This window comes from Mya arenaria, chromosome 10 (assembly GCF_026914265.1).
Source record: "Mya arenaria isolate MELC-2E11 chromosome 10, ASM2691426v1".
Lineage (NCBI taxonomy): Eukaryota > Metazoa > Mollusca > Bivalvia > Myida > Myidae > Mya > Mya arenaria.
In genome coordinates, this window is record NC_069131.1 from 21,438,306 (window position 1) to 21,465,472 (window position 27,167).

At 33.8% G+C, this 27,167-nt stretch overlaps 1 protein-coding gene across 25 annotated transcripts in view; it reads right to left on the reverse strand.

Moving 5' to 3' along the window:
* The window catches only part of LOC128206481 (sal-like protein 2), a 94,425-nt gene that overhangs the window by 38,002 nt on the left and 29,256 nt on the right, over window positions 1-27,167 (reverse strand). The window contains exons 5-6 of one of the 25 annotated variants that reach the window (XM_052908936.1): window positions 6,374-6,504; window positions 5,167-5,977 (exon numbers count right to left, since the gene is read on the reverse strand). The exons of 11 other annotated variants lie outside the window; for them this stretch is intronic. In XM_052908936.1, the coding sequence (XP_052764896.1) occupies window positions 5,858-5,977; window positions 6,374-6,504 (251 nt within the window). In that variant the 3' untranslated portion in view covers window positions 5,167-5,857. Of the gene's footprint in view, window positions 1-1,237; window positions 1,958-4,086; window positions 4,389-5,166; window positions 5,978-6,373; window positions 6,505-7,204; window positions 9,003-9,321; window positions 10,452-10,721; window positions 11,796-12,328; window positions 12,602-14,193; window positions 14,406-14,694; window positions 16,780-17,107; window positions 18,545-20,109; window positions 20,334-20,568; window positions 21,499-22,048; window positions 22,296-24,652; window positions 25,500-27,167 lie in introns of those variants that run through there. 13 more of the 25 variants (XM_052908937.1, XM_052908950.1, XM_052908959.1 and 10 more) reach the window with 13 other exon arrangements.

The window sequence follows — 27,167 nt, forward strand, 5'->3', positions numbered from 1 at the left end:
GCAAAAGCACGCTTAGGAACAGTATCATGGTCATATTGACTTTGATGGCAACCTGAAGTAGAACGTTTTAGGGAATGAGGTCAAAGTCATATCGACTTTGAGGATTGTCGGTAGCAAGATGAACATTATACAAAACAAACTTCAGTTATAATCCATACCAGAATTAAGGTATTCAACCCATATCACCAAACTGTGCTTACTGGTAATTCGCTTTAAATCTGCACTCTCACAGATTGACAGTTTTGAGATATTTTTTCGTCTCAGGTTCAGCTGATTTTAGTATCAATTCAATCATAAAAGATAACTCACAATAGCACAGATCGCAATTTCAGTTTTCTTATAGTGTTAGTGATGCTTCTAACCATACTATTTCAATTTTCAAATGTAAATATGAAAAACTGCGATCTGACCTTTAAATGCCATATATTTTTAATTTTATTATTTATTTTATAAAGGTCATTTACAGTGAAGGATGATAAATTCAGAATTAACTAAAATCGCATAACTAGTGTTATGCCCAGCATTTTGATCAGCACTAAAATAGTCTAAACATCCATATTTCCACTTATTCGTTAAAAGTGTGGATTGTAACCATAAGAAAATGAAGCAGTATGGATCAACTCTGCTTGCATGAAAGCATTTCCCTAATATTGTGTTGTTTTAGAATTCATTCAAGTATGAACATGTCAGACCTGCTTGGTATGGTTGTGTGTTTTTTCATCGAAAAAGGTGATGGTTGTGTGTTTTTTCATCAAAAAAGGTGATTGTAACTCAACAATGGTTGGAGCCAGAGTTATGGCCCTTATCACAAATTTTCATATAGTTGCTGTGAACATTGGTTTTTCTTTTTGGAATAACCTGATCCATTTATTCTTTAAAACCACATATAAACACTTCATATAAACATAAAATAAAGTATAAAACAGTTACATGGACCAATCATGTATCCGATCATGTCAAAAAGCAATGAGAATAACCATCCTAAAAACTCAATTTTTAATGAAACATAAAGCCCTGTTAACATGTGTATATTTTAAATGGTTTTCTTTAATAATACATGTGTGGTCAATTTAACATTTTTATATACAGACAGCCACGCGGATAACATAACCAAGCCTAACAAAACGCCTCAACCATAATTTTGAACTTTTGACAAGCTTAAGTAATGAGAAAATATCTTACAGGTCAATAAAAAGACTGTCGTTTGATTCATTAGACAATAAGCACTAACACAAAGACAGTCTTACAGTTTAATGTAAACCATACAACCAAATGTGTCCTTCAAGTATTACACTTATTTTATTGTCATTGCGTGGCTAGCTCGTGCCCTATAAAGTGGACTTTTATGCCATGTTTCTTCAGCATCTTTCAGTTGAAAACTTCTCTCACAGAAGGTGTCAAAGTTTTACAAGTTTACAGTGACTGCCCAAAATTAACTATTTGACTATATGATGTTTCAGTGTCTCTTTTCTCCCAGAAATTGCAGTTGTTTGAGGTCCAGATAATTAACTATAACTGTGAGCTTCACCATCACTTCCCCATAACATCGAATCTATAAGATACTTCAGTAATCTTTCAGTCGAAAGCTCTTCTTACAGAAACTGCAGTTGTAGGCTGTCTGAGTATAACAATTTCACCATCACTGCCCCAAAATGTTGGACTTTGCTAAATGGTACTCAGTGACTCCTCAGTCCAAAGCTCTTCTTACAGAAACTGCAGTTGTAGGAGGTCTGAGTATAACAAAATCACCATCACTGCCCCAGAACGTGGGACTTGGCTATATGGTATTTCAGCGACTCCTTCCGCTGGAAGCTTTTCTCACAGTAGCTACATTTGAACGGTCGTTCTCCTGTATGTATGATAACATGCTGATCTAGCTTCCACTTGGAGGGAAACGCCTTCGAGCAGTAGGGGCACACCCGCTGCTTCTGTTTCCAGTCCTCTTCAAACATCAGATCTGAAATATATGTAAATAAATAGGTTAAACTGGAATAAATTGTCACAGAAATTGATAGTCATGCCAACGAAAAATATATATTTTTATAAATATAATGTAAGAATATCAACACTATTTATATGGTTACTTGACTGCAATCAAAAAGTGTAAACACACTGCGTTCTAGCAAATCTAGCAAACAAAGTAACAACTTTAAAATACAAATTAATTCCTGAACTTTTCTTATGTAATGAAGATGTTTTCTATTTCATTGAGTTATTTAGTTGAATAAATACACCAGTGTTAAATATGTAAGATGAACCACTTACAATAAAAGAGTCTCTGGATCATATTTAGTTTTTTTATCTCACAGTTTCTTTTTTAAGCAAGTTTACTTTGAATGTGTTTCATCAAGCATAATGTTGACGCAAGTGATGTTTGTATTGATCAAATAACAAGGAACATTGAAGTTCTACAGTATCAAAAAATATTTATATCATTAACAAAGCCAGTTTTCAGCAAGTTTTAAGTGCAGCAGCCAACAATTAAATAAAACCCCTTTTTGAAGCCACAAGGCTAAGCGCTAACAGTCTCACACAAAGTGCAAACAACACAGAATGTCCACACATACATTATCAAACCCGTTGGCTCGCACTCACTTGGCTCAATTTCCTTGTTGTCTCACACTAGATTTAAAGGACCATTTTTTTTCCACGGAATGTAAGCATTCTGGCTTGGCTAGCATTTCCTTAGGCTCATGGTATTTGGGCTGGTCACTAGGAGAACGAGCCAACGGGGTTCGGCTGTACATCTTCGAGTCTGCGACAGCCTGCGAACGGTCAGGGTAACATATTTCTTTTTTTTTCTAAGATGACTGTTTCACCGTTAAATATGTGTTCATGCTCACTTACTGCATTAGGGACCATAATATATATATATATATGTGTTTCTAGATGAACCACAAACACCATCCTATCAGTTTTAAATTTCAACATCGGCTGGTATGAACAACATAACCTAGAGAGCACTGGACTGTTATGCAAATACAGACCCCAGATTTACATTAATATTGGAATCAATAAATTTGAAAGGGCTTCGTAAAAAGATAAGGGAGGAGGTGGGGATATAAATCTAGCAATTAATCTATGGTCGCCTATTACATTTTACAGTTAAACTGACATCTTTGTTAAATGCTACATTTTCATATACCGGGTATAACCGGGAACAAGCAAAGAAACCTAAAATGAAATCAAGATAATGTTCAGATGCACTATGGGTCAAGGCCAAACACTTAGAGAGAGATATGCAACGTCATAAGGCGATAAATAATTTTCTCAAATATCAACATATCATTCTTTAAAATGAATATTGAGATAAGTCAGAAATCACTTGAGGGTTGAACTGGTCTATGATCCCTCAACCTCAAGTTTGTGGCAATATCATTGTAATAATTTGCATCATATAGTTAAAGCTTGTTTTCGATTTTGTCATAGCAACACTACGTTTTTAATCTTTTGTTGACAATGAGCCTGAATTGTTCAGAACTTGTTAACGTCATCGCTTTCAACTTTCAAATCATAACTGCTATGGAAGCTCATTGGATACTCTCCTGATCTGCAGTGTTCCTAACAAGATCTGAGACAACTTGTTCAGCTGTCACTTGTTTTATAAATTAATTATATGCGCACATCATCAAATATATTACATTTAAAGGTTAACAAAAATGTTGTTCATCATAATTATTGTTAATTTCATCATATTGTTAAGTTTAACAAAGTTCTGAACAATCGACCCAATATATGTTAATATTAGTCTGATGTTCTTTGTCCATGAAGTTGCATAAGGCAATAAATAATATAGCGTCACGTGACTAATGCTACACCAGTTATTATTGAAATAGTAAACATGTTTACAAAGTTCCACACTAATATATAAAAAAATTATGCATGACAACAACCCCAACACTTAATGGCTATGGCAACAACTTGCCGACTTAGTGCAAGATGGCAGTAACTCAATACAGAGACTAAAGGTGTTGCAACAGTCTTGCACTTAGCTCTCAAACTGTAGAACATCATTGCCTCTTCAGGAGTCCAAATAATAATAACAACATCACAAGGCTTAGTTATGTAATTATTAACAATTCAAGACATAAAATATTGTTTTTTCACAATTGCATACAATTACACATAAAACTTGTTCATTTTTAAGTAGGACCAGTCCAACTGTGAGTGATTGTCAGTTTAACATGCATTATCAGTTTAAATTGTCTCTGACAAATGCACCACCATGTGTGAAAGAAGGTGCCGCTTTTGTCGGAAAGCTTTCCAGCAGACGGAGCAAACGAATGGTTTCTCGCCAGTGTGTGTTCTCAAATGCTGTTCCAATTTCCACTTGTTGCGCCCAAAACACTTTCCACAATGTTGACAGGTTGCTGTGAAGTCGGCAAAATCTGAAAACAGGAATTGTAGCATTGTTAATGTAATGGCAAAATCATAATCAGGGAAGCTGTATAATAAAATCAGGGGTTCTAGCAGGTAATAATTGTCAATCCTGAACAATTAAGCCGGGAGTTGGGGTATGTGGCGGCCAAGCCCTCGCAAGGTCAAGGGCAGGGTCTTAGGGTCTAATTGCAACTTTTACATGCATAGGGGATCTTGTTCGCAGGCATTAAGATCAAAGTTTATTACAGGCAATCACCAAGACACACTGTAGGCAACCAACACACACCAAATAACGTTAACTGTATGAACAAGAATATTTTTTCGTCCATGGTACCATAGGACGAAGCTTAACAATGTTTGTAATGGACCAAACATTCAACTCCGAGACGTGCTGATACTTCCTTTAAATTTTATTCTTTTTTGCAACAGCTCTTAGAATACTGCATTCATGAAGTAAATGTTTGAAGGTGCTATCAACAAAAAATTAATGATACTAGACTGGGCTGCATATATTATATAAGTTATACTGATATTTTATTTGATTCTAATTAAACAGGCTGAAATACAACAAAAAAGATTCAGCATTTTATTTTACACATCAAAACGGAGAAAATTAATACAACCAAATTGCTTCAGCTTTAATAGTATGCTATTTATATGATAACAAGATGTAGCACTGCATAAAAAAACTCATTTACCTACAAATGTGCGCATTTAAATGTCCAGAAACAAAACCTTTGCCCATTTTAACATGTTACTTTAGCAGAAAAAATAACAACATGATAATCATGTGCAGTATTTTTTATTGACAATATCCATTTAGAGATGATGTACAAATACACATATGTATAAAATAATCAAATCAAAAGTACACTTCTATTTTAAAATGGTAAAACTCGCATGTCCATGAGTAATTAATGTCTTTATAAATCATCTGCGATTAAATTATAGTCAAAAGCTCATTTGAAATATAATATTAACTTTGTTTTCAATAACCACCTAAAACTAAGAGCATTATACATTTTGCTTGACAACTATATCATGAGTTATCAGAGTATACTGCCCATTTACAAGTGTTTTTTTATCCAAGTCTGTCAGACATTGTCCCTTGGACCACTTTATCAGAGTATAAGAGCACTCCGTTGGCTCAAACTCGCTTGGCTTGAATTCATTGTTGGCTGGAGGTAAAGAACCGATTTCCTTATAATGAAGGTAAGAACGCTTATACTGAAGCATGCTTGGCTAAAAAATCCGAGGCTCAAGGTATTTTTCTCCGGTCCCTGGGATCCCAGTCTCAACTGAATATCATTATTTATCATGAAGGTTTTATCAGAGATAATTGTTCATTGTCAAGTGGGTTTTTTAGAGTCAGTCTTACATAGTCACATGTTTAAATCAAACGATTGTATACTGGCAAGTGTTTTCATATCAGATTCGATCTTCAGTTGTTTTGATCACTGTCAGGAGTTTTGATGGTTCACACAGCAAGATTCAGGTGCACAACCATGTGGGAGTTCATCTGTGATTTCTGCGTGAATCGTCTACCACACTTGGTACACTCGTACGGCTTGTCCCCCCGATGTAGTCTCATATGGACCTACAATGACACATGAAAAGTAATTCATTCAATTCTTCAAAACACGCATTAAATGGCTTTGAAATATTTCTTAAAATAAAATGCTTAAACTGTAACAACAAATAGGTGGTGACTTAATCTTGATTAGACTTCATTGTTACCCACACTTCACATCCAAAGTTAAATCTTCATGATTCTACAGTAATGACTATTAAAGTAGTACTCAACTAGGCATAATTTATGTCATATTTCCTTAATAACTTTAAATTGGCTAGTTACAGGCAAACATTGTTATTCTGATTTACTGTTTTGATACCATAACTAAAATTAGTTCTAAATAATACTGTAGCATTTCAGGAACTGACAATGTGCAATGACATACTGGATTCTATCTTCTTTTTACAGAAATATGTGTACCTGTAAGCCCCATGAACTAGTCAGCTCCTTGAAGCAGACGCTACACGTGTACGATCTACTGCCAGCATTCCCGCCAGAATTCTGCCCTCTTGGGGACTTGGACATTGGAGCGTAGAACTGTTGAGTGCTACCTTAAAATACAAGAAGTGATGGTTTATAACGATATGTATGCATCAGCACTGATAGGGTTTAGTTTGCTGTACCTTAACACTAAGAAAGTAGTTTCAGCAGATTCTTTCATGTTATATCGAAAAATATGAACTTAAGAATGATTACAACAAGATATTATTAAAACGTTATAACTTATTACTTACCGCATCACAGTTTCATTTTACTGTATGCTGTAACAGAACTGGAGCTATGAAATTGCTCTTCTATCAATTTTACTAGCATACGGAAAATACTAACGACAATGTTAATCCATTGAGACAAATACCCATAAGTATCACAATTCAATGAGTGTTAAAGTACTGACAAAATAAAATTACTTTTATCTTAGCTGACTGGTCAAACGTTTTGTTTTAAAGTATAAACATTGTATAATGTGAAATTAGAAAACAACATTAAATCTAGAAAAGCGGTGAATTTTCAGAAAATTTCGCATAACAAAGTTGTGAATTTCACAACCAAAATATGCAAAACCAAAACTACCAGGTACAGTGTTTAATTATAAAATCAGTAGAAAAGACATCAGAAAAATTTCATTGATCCGACTACATGTATGTTACCCTCATTTATACGACGGGCAATCGTAAATGAAAAGAATGAATTCACAAAGAATGTTTGTTTCTTTATTTAACTACATCTAAATTCAGTCCAAACATCTTAAAGCCATAAAAAACACATGCAAGTTCTTTAACTGGTCTTGTAACAGGTGACACAAGAAAAACATCAGTTCCTTACAAAGCAAAAACATAATTATACATCTTCATTCATCAATGAAAAGCCAATAAAAAGCTAATATTAAACTTAATCTCCGTGTCTTTAAATAGCACCTTGGTTACGATTGAGGCTGCTTGACCTGTCCCTTTGGTTTCCATATCAAAAATATTTAACCTCTTTAGTCCCATATGATTGTCAACTTTGGTTATGTGCCTTAAAGCTAATGGCAGATTGAGGCCACCATAGAAATTCCCTAGACGCCAAAACACACTGATATATAAACATTCATTACTGCTTCAACACATTTACTAGTCATGTGATATTTCGTTATACATGTATATCCCTGAACAAACAAATGCAAGGAGACTTAGAGTCAATTTTTGCTTACAAAGTAGGTAATGATTGAAGGTGTTTGTAATCCAATTTACGAATCATATCAATTGTCAGGACAGTGTCATATTCGAGCATAAGAACTACTGCACAGATATTCCAGACATCACCCAACAGGGTATCTTCTCCTTGCAGCTCCATATTAGGTCACACATACATGTACATTAGATTTTCCGGTGAAGAATTATGTTTTACCATTGAATTGAGCAAGTCAGTTTTCGTTAATTATTAATATAATTTTCTTTTGACATATTTTCCACTGCACACACCATTAATTCGTTAGGATAACACATCCTCATAAGCATTAAACATCCTTTTTCCAGCTGTACTGTTTGAAAACATAATATATAATGGTAATAATAACTTTGTAGTCTTTGAGGCTCCTCATGCCAGGCGTCTTTGTATCAGAAAGCCAAATATGTGTTGGATATATTTCACAACACAACTAATTAGCAAGGACTTCATGTATCTTACAAACCAAAAATGTGTAAATCAAATAAAAATGTATTCCATCTAAGACAGCAATGATCCATGTAGTTACATTTTCGAACAGTTCCATTTCACCACACCAGTCAAACCACTTTTTAAGGTGAACGGTAAAGTAACCATTTTAAAAGTGAACATTTTCTAACGCATCCATTCTCCACACCAGACCAACTTCTTTTTAAGGCGCATCGTAAAGTAGCCCTTATAAAAGGCAACATTTTTTAACATATCCATTCTACACACTGGTCCAACTTCTTTTTAAGGCGCATCGTAAAGTAGCCCTTATAAAAGGCAACATTTTCTAACATATCCATTCTACACACTGGTCCAACTTCTTGTTCAGGCGGACTGTAAGTAGCCCTAATAAAAGGTAGCATTTTCTTATTTATCCAATCCTCACACTAGTACAACTTCTTGTTAAGGTGGACGGTAATGTAACCCGTTTAAAAGGTAACATTTTTATAACACACCTGTTCTACACACCAAAACTTAAGATGTAAAGTAATGCTTTCAATAGGTAATGTTTGCTAACAAAAACATTCCTCCTGTGGATGGCTGAGTAATGCTTAGGTAATGTTATCTAACAGTTTTTCTACATGTCAGACCAACTTCATCAGGCGTAAAGTAAAGCTTTTAATAGGTTATGTTTTCTAACACAATTGTTCTACCCATCAGACCAACTATTTAAGGTGGACAGCAAAGTGGCCCTTGAGGTTACATTTCCTGGCGAACCCCTTCCCGCACACGTGGCAAACATGGGGCTTTTCATCTGTGTGCGTCCTCGTGTGGTCACGGAGGTGATTCCTACTCTGACATATACGGCCGCAAAACAGGCATACCCATTTTGCAGGCTTTCCTCTGACAAACGAGTCTGAAGAAAAGAAAAAAAAATCGTTAAATAAAGGTTCTAATAAGTTTATAAACAACAATGCTTCAACTTAACAGTTACTTAAATACAATCTTCAGAATTACGTGATCATTGTTTGACAAAGGGTTGCTTTACACAATCATGCGGTATGTGGTTCGAAATGGTTGACTGATAAGCCAACTGTCATGCTTTCATTCGAAGTGTTCAATCAGAAATCAATATAGTTCTACTATTTATTTCTACACATGGTTAACATGCACAATCTCCATAAATAAGATACAGGCAAAAGGTGTTCAAAACTTCCATCAAATGTTTTATTTATTTATATTCATTTTCCAATGGGTACAATACGGCCATTTACTCCTTTTAACCTTAGTGGTATTTAAAGACAAAAATGCAAGAATAATTTCAAATAACACGACACATTTATTGTTGCTATAATAAAGAGTTCTTATAACTTGAAACATGTATTTTGACATTCACTATTTTTCTTTTTGGATGACTTAAAATATGTTGTTGTCAAATCATTGATTGTAAAACAGGCCTACCTGATTTGTCAACTTTTTGACTGTATTGGTAATTCATTTACCACTCTCAAAGTATTGTCGGAAGGAAAATATAGTTTAACATCTGCCTTTCAAGACTTTCAAGAACTCTTTTTTTTAAACATCTACATTTTTCATGGCATTTTGTTTAAATGAAGCATTGAGAACTTACTGAATATGTATGATATTTCTATTTTAACACTTAACATTTTCAAAAGTGTTATTAGTTTAAACTAAGCACTGGTATTTGCACATAAAGGAAGTGGATGATTGCTGATACCTATATGGAAGTCATCATTCAACATTTTCATAAAGACATTATAAGCAGCACCAGATACGTCAAATTGTTCAAAATCAGATAACCGACAAATATGGTCAACATATTCAACAATAGTCAAGCCCAGTATGTTGTATTGTTAACACTTAACTACATAACGTCAAGTTTGTTTAATGTCCTTTAGTAAACAGGGCCAGTATTCAATAGTGATCATATCCTAATCCTTAGACATGACTCAGAGGTTCCATTCAGCTTATTGGTCAGCTAAATATACAGGCCAATCAAAACACTTAGTTTCAAAACTTAATTTTAAGTTAAATCCCTTATTAAAAATGGCCCTAGATCTTACACAGGACAAAAAACACACACAATTAAAACAAGTCTTGAAGTTGCTTGACCATATGGTCAAATACACTTTTATGACAACAGGTCAAAAACAATCCTGTTTCAGCTTTTACAGATGCACGACCATATGCGCTTTCAAGTTGGACTTCTTCGCGAACCGTTTTCCACATTGCGTACACTGGAATGGCTTTTCTCCCGTGTGTGTTCTGATGTGGTCATTCAGAGATCCTTTGTTATGGCAGTAGCGGCCGCAATATGAGCAGGTAAACTTTAACAGGTTTTGGTCTGAAAAAATAAAGAATACGTCATTGATGTTATGGTTTTAGTGTTATATTTGTTGAGTATGGTAAGGTTTACAAAACAGCTCTGTAGGTATCTTTAACATAACAAAGACTATATCATTCAATTAGTCCCCAAGGCGAATTCAACCACTGTAGGTGACCATTATTTTAACGGCGCAGTTAAATAGCTAAGAAGACCTAAACAATTCAAGAAATACGTAAATACCACTGCAGGAAGTAAAACTCAACACAATTAACGCATAGAAAAAGAGATCTATGATTCTAATTTTATTTTAAAAAATGCACTTTAAATGTGTCAAATCAATATGTAATTGCTACGTTATGTTTTGACTAAGATTGTCATGACAATGTGTGTTGAAAATTTAGTGTAACACATTGAAATTAAATCCCCATTCATCCATCCATCTATTTAAAAAATTAAAAATAAATAAAACAAATATACCAGATATTTAACCATGATATGACTATGATGCAACCTAGAAAAAACATTTTAAGTAGGCATTTAACCGACACCATATATTTTGTAGAAGATCAACAATAAAATTAACATCCATAAAAAATAAAATTAACATCCATAAAAATTAACACAATGATAAAACACCATGTTCAGATGACTGATATTTTGTTACAAAGAAACTGTAACTTACAAGTTCATACATAGTATGTAAGTATTCAATATCACTGCATGATCAATATAATTCACACATCGATAAATCAAGTGCTCATTCTGTAAGAATTATATATTTTAATTATTATTTAACATTTTGCCAGATCCTCAAGTAAGTTAAGTCGTCAACCTTAATAATGGCAAACTGATTTTTGAAATGTAAACATGCATTAATTGTTGTACTTGTTAATTTTTATGGGTATGAAACTGACGGAAATGTGTATAGATAAATAATCATTCAAAAGCATGCCTGGTGATGTTCCTAGCCGAGAACCAACATTACAGATCTTGAACCCGAGCTCATTATTAGTTATATGCCTGTTGGAAACCAAACAGTGCTAGGTCTTTAGGTTCTTAGCAATAATAGTTGGTATGAGTCATTGTAAGTACCAATGATGCTCAAGGTCTTTTAGCAAAAATAAATGTTATGAGTCATTGTATGGGACTTCATGTTGCTCTTCTTTGCAAACCCTTTCCCGCAGATCGAGCATTTGAACGGCTTCTCGCCCGTGTGGGTTCGGATGTGGGCACCAAGGTTGAAGTTATCTCGGCAGTAAAGGCCGCAGATGCCACATGTGTATTTCAAATGCAAAGTTGAAGAGGTCATGGTGACATCAAATGAGGATGATGAAGGGTCTGACACAGGATTGGAGGCAAAATCTGGAACAAGAAATAAGTGTTGATTTCTTGGCAATAACAAATAAACGGACTTGTTCTATTAATGATTTATAATTATACTGTCAAAACTTGTTGGCTCGATATCGCTTGGCTAGATATCCTCCTTGTCAAATCTCAAATTCTGAGTGATCTAGAGAAGGACATGGTACAACCGGGGAGGAAATCTAGATCGACAACCCGAAAGGTTTCTGCCTTAGAAACTTGCGTAAAATAAATTCATATCATATTTTCATAGTATCAAATGCATCATGTTGTGAACTGTACGATGTGTGTACAGTATTAACTATGTCCACTATAAACTCTCCCGATGAGGATTTAATCACCCTGCAGCATAAGCAAAACTATCTTCTTAGAAGCCCTTTTGAGGGTTATCTAGACTTCAATTTGAAACAAACTGGAGGTCAAACCAAACTAAAATCAAATTGAGTAACAACCAAAGAAACTGGTCAACTTCTATTAATCAATTTGGAAACAAAACAAAAACTATTTTCTTTTCTTCTTTTTTTTTGATCCCTGGAATTATAAGGTTCCACAGAAATTTAAGAATCTGCAATCAAATCAAATCACACCCCTGATTGTGATTTATAATTCATTTTAGCTGTTGAAATGGGCACTTTTAACATGATTCTTGAGGTTCTGGGCTGTTTTATAAGTCTTTTCACAAATGTCACATATGTACGGCCTTTCCCCTGTGTGCTTGCGTCGGTGTAACTGAAGTTTCCAATTATCCGGGCAAATATAGTGGCACACCTCACACATGTACCTCTTCTTTCCCTCAATGTACGTGACTGAAAGATAAGAAATATAAGATGTGAACAAAAATGTGAACACCAGACTCAATATCATTCAATATTTCTGTAATAAACAGTCATCAAAATCAGTCTTTTGGATGAACAAGCCCAAAATCATATACTAGTCTGCTTGGCATTACATTTTTTAACAAGCCCTGAACCCAGAAACACAGAATTTGAGCAAGCCCGGAAAGCATTTTACCTGTGCAGGGCTTGCGGGCTTATGCTTATTTCAACCACTGAACAAACAGATTTGCGATCACTCTTGGATATTTCTTTAATAAGTAATAACTATGTATTAATTTACACATGTTTATTTATTAATTTAAAAATCTAAGGTGACTACATTATTACATCATTTAGAATGCAAAAAACAAACGGTTAATGATAAAATAAGTTTTACCTAATAAAAACATTGACTTACGAACATCTCAGTTTCCTACAGTCACATTTATTATATTCCTTACATAAAAAATTACAAAATGACCAGCAAACATACCAATAAACAAATATTAATTAACAAACAGGAAAACAAATACAAATAACAAGTACATATCTAGGAGTCATTGTTGACCAAGCGAAATATAGTATAATGTATATTGATATCAATTTTTTAAACCATTCTAACATCATTCTTTAATCACGTTCACATTTGGTATAACATCCATTATAAAACTTTCATTCACATTAATGTTTGTAACACAAGAAATTCATTCATTCAAAAACCATAATCCCAATATTTCGTTATAGATCTTTCCACATTTAGTGTACGACCCATTCCATCACTTTCAAGTAATTTAAAACATAATCCATTCCCAAACCATATCACCAACTCATTCACAAAAAAAGTACACCTCTGAAATTCCTGGCATATTCTAGGGCATATTCTAGGGTATATCTAGGTGTGTAAGCTTCTTCATCACTCCTATCATTGTTGAGGCTCTTTTCACTTACAGGACATTTAAACAGCTGATCCCACATGAACTGTACCCACTCATTATTACTGAACTTCAGACCCACAACAATATTAAGGATACTGCTACACACAGTAATTGACAAGCAACGAGCCCTTGATAAATGGGCCCTAGAAACAGTGAAAATTTCCAGTCAGGGCAGGCCATGGTCTTTAAAAAGGCACCACACACATACGATGGACAATGGAGGTATCCAATAATCTTAATCAAATGGGTAAAAATACACAGTGATTTCCTTGGCAATCCCAGAGCCCCTGATGCATGGGAGTCCCACACACATTTGGCATCATTCTGTTATGTTGAATAGGATCCAGTCATGACCTTTAATAAGAGACACACACACTTGCAATCAGACGTTCTAAACATCTGATAATTGTCATTCCTGAAAATCAGGCAGGGGCTGTTTGAGCATTCATGCCAAAAGCAGAGTAAAGCAGCTTATACCCGTCTTGAAATTGTTTCCAAAGTCTTCTATATATTCCAAGCTATTTCCTACTGTTTATAACGCAAATGTCTGTGCAAAAAACAACTTTACACCGAGTTTGAAGATAAAAGCTTTCAATTCTGATTTCAGGATTATTCCTGAATTTAAGCACCCCTGGTAAATAAGCCCCACCTCCTTCAGTTCGATCATAATCTCAGGTGCACGACAGCATGTGTTTTCAGCCCCCCCTTTGTGTTGAAGCTCTTCCCGCACATGGGGCATGAAAACGGCTTCTCCCCGGTGTGCACCCTCCTGTGTTGGACCAGGGCGTGGTTGTTAAACATGACCTTGTGACAGAACTCGCACTGGTACCGCGCTGTAGTTGTCTTGGTTACTGCACCTGCTGATAGAAAATAAATATTTGTTTTAAAAATGGAACATTGGCAACTTGGATAGGACTTAGCATACATACTGGTTGCCATTCGAATAATGTCAATGTAATAATTGTTAAACAATCTGGAAGTTCATGGCTACATTACAATATATTATAACATAAATCTTAGTAGAATATTCTTGAATAAAACTATTTGACTATATAATTAGACAATTATTATTCTGTTGACAGAAGCAGAAAACAACCATAGCTAATCATCCATTTGAAATACAGCTTTGCACAAACAACAATGCATGGATGGTATCATACAAAAAATTATTTTATTCATACATTTTTAAGCAACTTACAACAGAGGTGAAAGGACTAGCCATTTAGTATGAAAGATGGAAAAACTCATGAAGAACATATTTTATAATTCATTTAACATTAATTCCAAACAGATCATTGAAAAACATTACCGATTCATTTTAAATATGGAGCATTTTCAATAATAGGTTTCAAATAAAACTGACAATTTTCAATATCAGAACAGAATATCTAAGCATTATTTTCCCAACAATAGGCAGGATTCTCCTTTGTTTAAAAAGACACGATAAATCATATGTATTAAAAATGTCAAGAAATCTACAACCGCAAAAAATTATATAATGCATAAATATTTTGTAGTTAAAATATCAAGCAATTAATAATACAAAGGAAAGTCCACAATCAACCCCTAGTAGCAGGCCGTGATTTCTTGAAAGTTCTTAAACTTAACAGGCTTAAGTAGCTTATTTAATTATGACAATTTTCTTACTAACTCCTATTTTTACTAAATGAAGTTAAGTTTATCTTGATTATTTAAAGAGTCCAGTCCAAAAACTATTAAGAATGTAAATATGTCACAAATTATACCAAACCAAAAATAAGTGAGCTTTGCTTAATTCCATTATAAGGAACTTAAATTGTTTCGAGATATTGGGACCACTAACCTGAAATTTAATACCTGAAAAGGCATGTCTGGAAACTAATCTATGTACATGAATGTACATGTATGTCAAGAACACTTTAATTTCAATATTCACAAAGGTGTAACACTTCATTTTTTTATATGTACAACAGAACAGTCCTTTTGGATGTTAAATCAAGAAAAAAAAATCTCGTAACAATATTTCCCTTAGGCCAAAACAAATTAATGTTTCATTCCTCGGATTTTTGCCGAAAAAAATTGGAGCAATCGAGCTAAAGAAATAAAATACAGTTTTTAACCAGAAGCAAGCCAAGAGCCAAAATTTCTTTTTCTTTTTATGAAAACGAGTTCAATAGTGAATACTCTTAATCTTGATTTTGTTGTTAAACAAGTAATAAGTATAAGTAAAGAATTGATCATGAAAAATGATATATATGTTACACAACAAGTATTACAATTATTTGATACCCTTATGGCAAAAATTATTTTTCATTAATGACTTTTTGTTAACAACAAAGCTTGCACATCCAAGTCAAAATGAAGACGATCTTTTGAATCTGAATAAAAGAGCTTTTCCAAGTCTTGGACATGAGCCCTGATCCATGTTAAACTTGAGACTGTTCGTAATCATGGGCTCTAATCCATGTTAAACTGGAGACTGTTTCGTAATCATGGACCATGATCCATGTTAAACTTATAACTGTTCGTAATCATGGGCCCTGATCCATGTTAAACTTATAACTGTTCGTAATCATGGGCCCTGATCCATGTTAAACTTATAACTGTTCGTAATCATGGGCCCTGATCCATGTTAAACTTGAGACTGTTCGTAATCATGGGCTCTAATCCATGTTAAACTGGAGACTGTTTCGTAATCATGGACCATGATCCATGTTAAACTTGAGACTGTTCGTAATCATGGGCCCTGATCCATGTTAAACTTATAACTGTTCGTAATCATGGGCCCTGATCCATGTTAAACTTATAACTGTTCGTAATCATGGGCCCTAATCCATGTTAAACTTGAGACTGTTCGTAATCATGGGCCCTGATCCATGTTAAACTTATAACTGTTCGTAATCATGGGCCCTAATCCATGTTAAACTTATAACTGTTCGTAATCATGGGCCCTAATCCATGTTAAACTTGAGACTGTTCGTAATCATGGACCATGATCAATGTTGTTCAAATCTATCAGTTGTTCACTGATTTAACACGTCTACAAATCTTTAATATGCACAACAGAGTGAGCTTTTAAGCCTCCTTTAGTGGAGAAGGATTTCGAGCAAATGCTGCATTTGAAAGGCCGTTCGCCTGTGTGTATTCGCCGGTGCTGGACGAGGGCGTGGTTGTCACTGAGGACCTTCAGGCAAAACTCACACTGGAACTTCACCTTCGGCAGGCCCAGACTTTGTAGGAAATGTTGCGGGTTATCTGCAAAATAATAAAACTAGTTGCCATATTGGTTTATAATGAATATTCCGATAAAGCAAAGTTTTGTGATTTTACCTTTAATATTGCTGAAAATAAATATTTAATTCATTATTTGTCATATTCTAATCTGAAATTAATTAAAAATTAATTTCAAGCAAAGCAGATCCATAATTTTTTAATACTGTGCAATTGTTTATAAATAAGTGACTTTCAAACTGTTTTGCGAGATGTCATTATATTGTATAGTAAATGACAAAATCAAATATCATCATTATGATATCAACCTCCATTTCAGAAGCACATTAATTCTATAACAAAACTCAATCAATATATTTCTTAGTTTTTATTACGAAACAACAAAAATATATACAGTGATAAATATACACTAAGTCTTGTATTCGTTTATCACACTTTATCTATAAATATTTCATAATAAATTAGAATTCGCAAGTTTACATTGATGACAAAGGTGGTATTTTAATGTGTTCAACAACTGCCCTTTACTGGATTTTTTGATGAATGCAATTTCCTCTTACAGGACAGTGTATGCCTCAAGTCAGATACAATAATAAGCCATTGGGCTGATTGTTCAGAAATATTTCAAAGTTAACAACTTTGTTACCAGCATCGTTGTTAACTTCAGAAAGTGAAATATTTCATGATCTGGTCAGAAATTTGGAAAAAACACGTACAGCTGAAAGAGTTGTCTACAACCTTTTAGAATACTGCAGATCATAAAATTTATGTGTAAATAAAATCCAAAGGCGTAGTCAATATTTTAAGTTAACAAATGAGGACATTTAAAAAGTTGTTAACTTTATTAAAGTTCTTGACAATCAGCAGATTGTTGAACAAATAAACGGCTAGTGGCCACAAAAAAACAACCTTCATCACAAACAGTGAATGCATAAAATCATATTCAATGCAGGCGTTCTTTCATTAACAAAATAAGCACTTTGATATAACAATATTACTATGGCCATAACCACTTTTTACACTATCATTTTTAGCAACAACATCAAATGCATGACAAAACACTGGATGTCCCTCAACCAGTCAATTGACCAATTAAGGGGTTATATTTCAGCACATTGCTGCGTAGTCCAATAGATACTTTGAACACCTCTTGACTAGTAGTGCCAGACAAAATGAAAGGCAAGGCGATGCTTAAACTGGCATCATTTCACACACACTTAAAATAACAACAACCAATCAAGAATGAACATTGCCCTCTACGTAATCACTTTTGTTTGACACATGTAAATTTTAATCCATTCTTTTCACAGTACCGATCTGATGAAAAATTACTGGGTGCTTCTGCTTAAGTTCTTAAGCTGTCTACCGGCAAGAAGAAACAATTGCAGCTTTTAGATAATTAAACTGAATGTATTGTACCTGTACATGTAGCCTTTTAAGTCTTATACTCTGTCGGAGAAATGATAGCAGCTTTTAAATATACTAAATGTATTGTCTCTGTACATGATAGCTTCTTAAGTGTTATATTCCGTCGGAGAAAATATTGCCGCTCGCATGTGCACAAGCTTATGTCCCGTTAGGTTACTTTTACTTGCAAACCGTGCTTGGCAGATTTCACATTCAAATGGCCTCTCTCCTGTGTGTATTCGCCGATGCTGTTGTAGGTTATGGTTGTCTGTGAACTTTTTCTTACAAAAGTCACACTCGTGACGTCTTGCTCGTTTCTGTAGTTTGGTGGACGTCGAATCAAACGGCACGGTGATATCGCCCCAGTATTCGCTCACCAGACCTGAAGAAGAACAAGAAACATGAAGACAAACAACAAGTAACATTGGTCAAGCATGCAAACCGCAACCATCTAGTTAAACACTTTGAATTCATGTATCAAATTTAAGCCCCCTTATGCCAGAAATACATGCTGTTGTATGTCTTAACATTGGATTAGGGTTATGGTACGGTGGTAGTGAGTTTGCAGTACCAGAGATGGCCGAACCGGGACGTCACATTACCATGGCAACAGTATCAAACAACATTTTGCCATTGGATGAATATGTTGGAAATGTTCTAGAACCGGATGAGCTCCATAGGAGTCCATTCATAAACTAAGGCAGTCATGCAAAGCTGGCAATGCTTGATTAACAGTTGTATTCATAAACTAAGGCAGTCATGCAAAGCTGGCAATGCTTGATTAACAGTTGTATTCATAAACTAAGGCAGTCATGCAAAGCTGGCAATGCTTGATTAACAGTTGTATTCATAAACTAAGGCAGTCATGCAAAGCTGGCAATGCTTGATTAACAGTTGTATTCATAAACTAAGGCAGTCATGCAAAGCTGGCAATGCTTGATTAACAGTTGTATTCATAAACTAAGGCAGTCATACAAAGCTGGCAATGCTTGATTAACAGTTGTATAACTGTGTGTATAAATTCAGGGAACAAAAATTCAACATTTCTATTTTTAAGTTTTATTCCCAAAAAGGTCAAATACACCAGAAGACATTTGTATATAAAGTATGTTTAAATTTGAACTTATTGTTTTCATTCAGTTAAGGTCAGCTTTGTTTCAATAGTTGTACATGTATGTATCTATATAACACAAAAGAAATTTAATACTTCCTAAGTATCAGTAATTTTCATTGCGTCAAAAGAACAACTCAGTAATCTGTGAGATAACTATATTCTGACTTAGTATCATGAAAATAGGATCAACAATTCTGAATTAATCGAAAGAATAAGAAACTGTAACCCAAAAGAAAAACATGGATACCATTTCATTAAAAAAAAAACATCATCATAAAAAGTATTCAATTTTCAATATTAAACATACCAAATATTTTTACACAATTTTTTTTCTCTTGAACCGAGAATCTTGATGTATGAACATATCGGGCTTTATTGATAAAGTTTAACTACATAAGGTGGCTTTTTGTGTCATCTTATATATATATATATGGTCACTGCATATTGGTTTTTGTTAAAGTGACACCCTTAAATTCAAAATCAATACAAACATGTGTATAACAAACATAAGTTTTGACTGTTAAATCTTTAACTACTTACTAAATAATGCATTTATGGAAAATATTAATTACTGATGGCAAGATTGTAACAGTGTTTCTGATAATAAAAAAGCGCAAAAATATTAAATGATTGGTGAATGCTGAAAGATTTACTGTGGTCTACTATAGTCTCATAAGGTAGAAATACCATGTTTTATGCTCATTTCTTTCAAATAAGACTTAAAATGTGTCCTTCAAAAGAACCATTTTTTGACATTTATTTATCCTTTTTGGAATATTAAAACATGTTATTAAATGTGGTAACTCCTATTTGGGAGTAAGAGTGCATCTTTAATACTTAACATACTTTTATATCTTCATATTCAAATGGATGATCTGATGTGTAAGCATGTTGGATTTTGTTGAAAACGTTTTACTGCAGAATTGACACTGCCATGGCTTGACTTTGGCATGCACGATTTGAAAATGACGGTCTCTATTCCATTTGCTAGGGAAGGATTTCCCACACCCAGGGCAAAACGTTGCTTCTATCCCGTCTAACATGCTTGAAATGTCACCTGAAATGGAGGCAATAAATTTTACAACATGGTTGCTAAAGTTATCCATAATCAAATTCATGTTCTTTTTTAGATTAATTCTTTGAACATATGTAGTTTTACTACACTTGACTATTGCTATGGTAGTTAAAACCTTTTCAATGAGTAAAATCAGTTAATCTTTTATTATTTATTTTCCAACAGTGACAGTACAAAGACAAATACATTTCTTCAACAGAACTCCTTTTTATTTGAGTCTATTTTGATAATAATGAACCAAAAAATCATGATCCAGATCATACACCTCATGGTTAATATAATTAATCCACACATGTTCCGGCAAACTAAATTATTCATTAGCCAATAACTATAACGAGGGTTCGAAGCCCGACCAAACATTATTCTCTAGATGATAGATGGTCCGGTCCGGTCTTTAAGCTAGCCCAATTAGCCAATAATTATAATCTTGGTTCGACATTAAGACCCGACCGAACATTATTCACTAGTTGATAGCTGGTCCAGCTAGCTATGTCCGAGGCTATCTAGCCCAATTAGCCAATAATTATAACCAGGGTTTGACATTAACACCTGACTGAACAACAGTCACGTAGTATCATGACATAGAGTCTCCTGGCTAGCTATGTCCGAGGCTAGCTAGCCGGATCAGCGAATAATTATAACATGTTGTCCAGTGTAAATACACACTATTCTCATGTGGATTGAAATAAAATCAGAATTAAAATATACATAAAGCTAAAGAACATCAATTTCAACATAAATACATCAACTTGCTGCAATTTGTGATGATAATACAGATTTAAAATTATTTAGGTAACAAATAAGAGTTCTTAATGAAATGAGCCCATTAAGCAAATACTTCATTTGCATAATGTTCACGTGATTTAGCTTTATTCATGGGATACAGCAAAACCAAGTTTCACCTACACTCTTAACACAGTATAATTTCTCACTTAAACACATAAGAGTCATTGATATTTATGGACAATTCTCATGTGTTTCAACTTGTTACTGTTTTGGGCAAACGCCAATGTACAGTTTGGAAAATCGCAAACGAATGGTTTTTCCCCTGTGTGTGTTCGCATGTGCGTCTTTAGTCGACACGGAGCTGTAAAGAACTTTCCGCAACTTTCACAAGTCAGATTTTTGCCAGGAAACATCCTCTCACCTGGAATAAGACAGCATACATTATATATTGTAATTATGCATAAGAATACAATTATGCATAAGAATACAAAATTCAGGTCATTTGACAAACTTTGCAGATTTTCTCTTGCGTGAATTTCTGATGCAAAAAATATATTATTTTTCATGAATAATTGGGAGTGGCTGTAATTAAGGTATTTTATAAACTATTTTAAAATGTATTTGGTATTGACAAACACCAAATTGTTACATCATAAACTTTGTCAAATTTAACACAAATGCTACAACATTCCTTTGGTATTAGCATTACTGTAGTCAAATCTTAGTTCCCATGGACTGAGCAGAGGTTAATTCTTAAGATCTTATTTAAAATAATTTCCTATCAAATGATTTGCTCCATTTCTTGAAAAGAAACTGGCTTAACCTTTATACATACATGTAAACACTTATGCCAATGCTTAAATAAAGGGAATCAGAGTAACACGATCGAATCCCTGAAGTACTTTTATTTAACATTTAAAATCACTTTTTTATTTTAAAGTCATTCCGTGCGATCTCAAAAGCAACCCTACCTCGTGGAGGGTACGATGTTGTGAACAGTACGTATATGCCTGTACAGACTACTCGTCACACTAAACAATCTCTGACAATACAGGCACCTATACGGCTTCTCCCTGGTATGCACCCGCATGTGTCGTTCCAGAATACATTTCGACTCACACAGTTTCGTACATATCGGGCATTTTCTGAAGGGCGTTCCAGGTACCTTTAACTCCAAATCTTCGTCATATGACAAGATCTGTGTCGGGTAGTCTTGACCTTGAATGGATAAAAAAAGGACTTTATTTTTATTTTGAGTGTATTAATAGATACTCCCTTTTGAGAGCAGTGAGGTTATTTATAGTATGTAAGGGTCAAAAAATTAAAATATGACAATATAAATTTTCTTCTGCAGTAAAATGAAATAACTACAAATTAAATAAGCATTCACATAGATATTTTTAACTTTTATTTTTCAATATGAAGAATAAAAACACTTCCATAAGGGCATATCTAAATATTGCAAACTTAAATCTTTTCAAAACCATTTTAACTTGAAAATGAGTTTATAAAATTAATGTTCCTAAAATAAATGAACCACAACACAGCAATATATGTTTACAAACATTTTCTTTCTACGATTTTTCATCCAATCTGTTAGAAGGCTTGTATTTGTATTCAATCACGAGATATACCTTGTAGATGTAAATCTTTCCACATACATATGCAGAATTATCAATAAGTTTTGGTTGAACCATCTCAAATAGTTAAGTTACAGACTGCTCCTACTTATTCCACTTAATATACAACTATTTTTTCAAAATCTGAACCCGCCCAATTGCCATTTGAATCTTCCATTTTGGGTAAACAGCACATTGTTATTGAGAACATGGCATGTGTCTATATGTATAAAATATATATATATATATATATATATATATATATATATATATATATATATATATATATATATATATATTTTTATATATATATATACAAAGACATATTAAATATAGTTAAAACATATCTAATCAGTAGTTCATGAAACAAGACTACTTAATTAATCAAAAAGCTCGAGTCATGCTTCTTTCTGATGTGCCGATACATGTTGCTTGAAACGGAAAATGTCTCGTTGCAGTATTCACACTTGAATGGTCTTTCTCCTGTATGGATTCTCATATGTTTCACAAGGTCACACTTTGATGGCACAACTTTCGTACACTGAGGGCACTGTCTGTACCGTCCAAGACCTAACATACTCAACGACGAGCCATCTACAAAGGTTTCCTTCCTGTTCTGGGCAACTGAGGTACTTCTGGCTCGATCTGTAAAATAAATGTTGAATCTAATTTAACTTTCTCTTGCAATATGTAGATCAAGTATTATTGGCAATATATATAACATTACCAAAGCTCTGTAGAGTTTATAAGTAGAGTGGTTAGAATAAGCACACTAATCCCGCAAGCCCTGTACTGTTAAAAAAGCTTGCCAGGCTTATTCAAAATCTGAATTTTATATATATGACCAGGGATTAATACATTTATTTCTGTCCAGTAGTTAAGTTAAAATAGAGGCTTGTACATCCAAAAAAAATCATTTCAACGTCTGAAAGTGTTAAAAGACTGGCACAATAAAAACAGGACTGCAGCTTTGATTTTTTTTTAAGTAAAAAAGGAAAACAAGAATTAATAACATTGAAAATATGATAACTTTAAATCATGTTAAGGGCATAACAAACGGCATGGCTAAAGAATTGATATTAAACAAGCAAGTAAAAATGACAGTTTAATATTTTATCATTTCATTATTTTGTACAGTTGACTAGAATCTACATATATAAAACAGACACATGTACTGATGTAAATTATGGTTCATAAGTATGTTAATTTACAACTTTCTCTGAGGTTTGCAATGATAAATGAAAAATCTGATTAAAACAATTGTAAAATCGAGTGTATAAATATAAATAGATTATTTTCCTGATATCATTGTCGATGTTGTACACATTGTGACATAGTATCATCCCTTGGGTGCACGATTATGATTTATAGGCGAAATGTCAGCCGTATTGACACCAGCATACTTGAGGTCAAATAATTTCCTTACGCAATGGAACATTTACCACAACACATTTACAACGATTAAATGGTCTTTGTACACATGTTGAAATTCAGACAGATATATAAATCCTGACATTAGTATTGCGAACCTTGCCTAACAAAAACGTATGCAGAGTTTGCTAAAAAAAATCCCAGTCACAATGCAGGGATAACTTGTTACAATTTCTAAAAGCTGCACTCTCACAGATTTACCGTTTTTCCAACTTTTTTATTTTTTGTCTTGGAGCGAGCAATTTTTTGCGTAAATATCTGCTAACCAGTGATGAAAGACTGCTGACAAAAGATCAGATCGAAGATCTTCATATTTCCATTCCAAATTTAATGTTTTACGCCTTAAACCGTTACTAACAGTTTAAGAAAAATGCATAAAACATCGAATTTGGGACGGAAATATGTAAAGCTGCGATCTGATTTTTGTCAGCAATCTTTTATCCCTGGTTTGCTGATATTTAAGCAAAAAATTGCTTGTTCCAAGACAAAAAATAAAAAGATGGTCATAAAGTTCAATCTGTGAGAGTGCAGCTTTAAGGCTAGTAATAACAGCATAAGAATGTAAGCTTTTTTCGCTTTCAATGTCTTTCTCCATGTCCTAATCTTTGTCCACATACAGGACTCAGATATCTTCAAATGGGCTTCATGACTGCTTATAAATTGCTTTAATCCATTCATAACTTTCTGGGTGCATATTTCTACAACCTTGTTTGCAATCGCTCTTGGCAGCAAATCATCTACCATATATAGATATGAGACAAAGATGGGTCAAATGTCAATATTAACTGCTGCAATGTCCTAAATTACTGACATCTTTCAGGTTACAAATCTCTACAATGTTTCAAAAACTTGCTCTTTTCAGCAAACCCTTACTACAAATAGGGTACCTATGATTCAAATGTAAATAATTGCTGGTATGTCAAACCCTGAAGCTGCGGACTGGTGTATGCATGAGGGAACTAATCTAATAATAACTTTCTGGACGCAAATTTCTTCATATGTTCATTATGCTGCTCTTGTCAGAGGTCCCTTCGACCACAAATAGGGCACAGATAAGTAAAATGCCAATAATTGCTTCTATATCATGCCCCGGATTGCAGATGGGGGGCAAGCACAGGGGACCTTATCTAAACACATATTTCCGGATGTAAATTTCTACAATGCTTTATCAAGTTGCTCTTGTCTGCGAACCCTCGACCACAAACTGGACATCGATGTGGTTTCTCCCCTGTATGTGTTCGCATGTGTTTGTCCAGATTAGGTTGACACGTGTTCACACGACCACAAATACTACACGTATACTTTCTCATGGTGTCCAGGTTTCTCAGAAGCTGCTCCTGGGCGTAGATGTTCGTCTTCCTCGCTATAGTATCTGAAATGGAGAATCGGATTGGTTTTACGTTAAAAAAACTGTCCTCTCTCCAGCATGCAGTTTAGGATTACATGCATGACAAAGCAAATTTACATTTGATCATATTTCTAAAATGTATTTCAGCGTTCTAAAATACCTCAAGGTAATGACCACTTAATTTTAAGCTAAGTTGTTTATCCGTATTCAATGATTTTGTTTGTCCATAAACAGATTGAATGTGCCATATATTTTTGTCTACAATTTGCTCGAATGTGTTGTTTTTTTACAAAATTGTTTCAAATGTGTTTTCGTTGAAAATCAATTCAAATTTTTGTCATAAAATGACTCAACTTAAAATTTACAACTGGGTATGATAATAAAAAACAACTTCATGCAATATTCAGTAACAACAAGCATGTTCATATATTTTTTATTCATCTGATCTGCTACAAACACAGAAAATAAATGGTTTAAAAACCTATCACATCTTTATTGACATTGACTGCCGGTAGTTTTAAAGGGACTTGTCCACAAAATTGATATTGGCAAGAATTTTTTTCAATCTCAGTTTAAATGATTTATATTTGACCAACTTTATTCAACAAACAGCAACTGTGCAGATATACAACTTATATAATATAATTCTCATGTAAACAGAAATTTGTTATTTTTAGCCTAAAATCATTCAATTTTCAATAGCTGTTACAAATACTTAGCAAAATAGAACATTATACGTTCCATTATTCAATATCTATTAACAATAGAGATCTTATTGGAACTGAAGATGTTTTAACGGTGGTACAATTTTTAAAGATCATTTTATTCACATTACATATCAATTGTTTTGTTTTGATATCTGACACTCTAAAACGTGCACAAGTTTAACAATCTACTGAAACAAGTAGCATTTTTGAATTACACATGAAAAAAGCAACTTTCCACACTTGCATCCCAGATAATGTACATTAATTTTACATTTATATGTCTATATAATGTTCACATGCAAAACTGAGTACAGCAGTTGTAAAATGACATAAAATGACCTTGTTTTTACAAAATAAAAAAAATTGTATGAATTATAAACTCTTAAATGTACAAATAATCAAATAAGAGACAAAAACCTTCAGAACAGTTCAATAATACATCATTTAAAGACAATCCTTTAATACCAGAGAAAAATGTTATTTTTACCCATATCATAAAATCCTTACAAACCAACCAAATACATATGAAATACAGACTCACTTTCACAGAATCAGTTCGAGTTAAATATTTGAGTTTTTTAAATTCTCAATACTTGTTATAACGAGAATAATTCAACATATTAATACACATCATATAGCAACAGAGCTTAATTTCACTTATATTTTGTCATATGCTTTTGTTTAAGCGTCTCCTGGTAAAAGAGAATCTTCTGCAATATGCACGACATAATGCGACTTTAAGTTCCCCTTATGTGTGAATCGCTTGTTACACTTCCCGCATACAAATGGTTTTTCTCCTGTGTGAATTCTCATATGAATAGTTAAAGCGCTTTTACATGACAGGACTTTACCACACACAGGACACTCAGATCTCTTCAGTTTTCCATCAAATTCCCCTGCACCAAATAGTTGTTCCTGACCTGTGTTTGCTAGTTGACCATGACCATCTAATGTCGTTTTGCCCTGATCTTTGAATGTGCTTGAT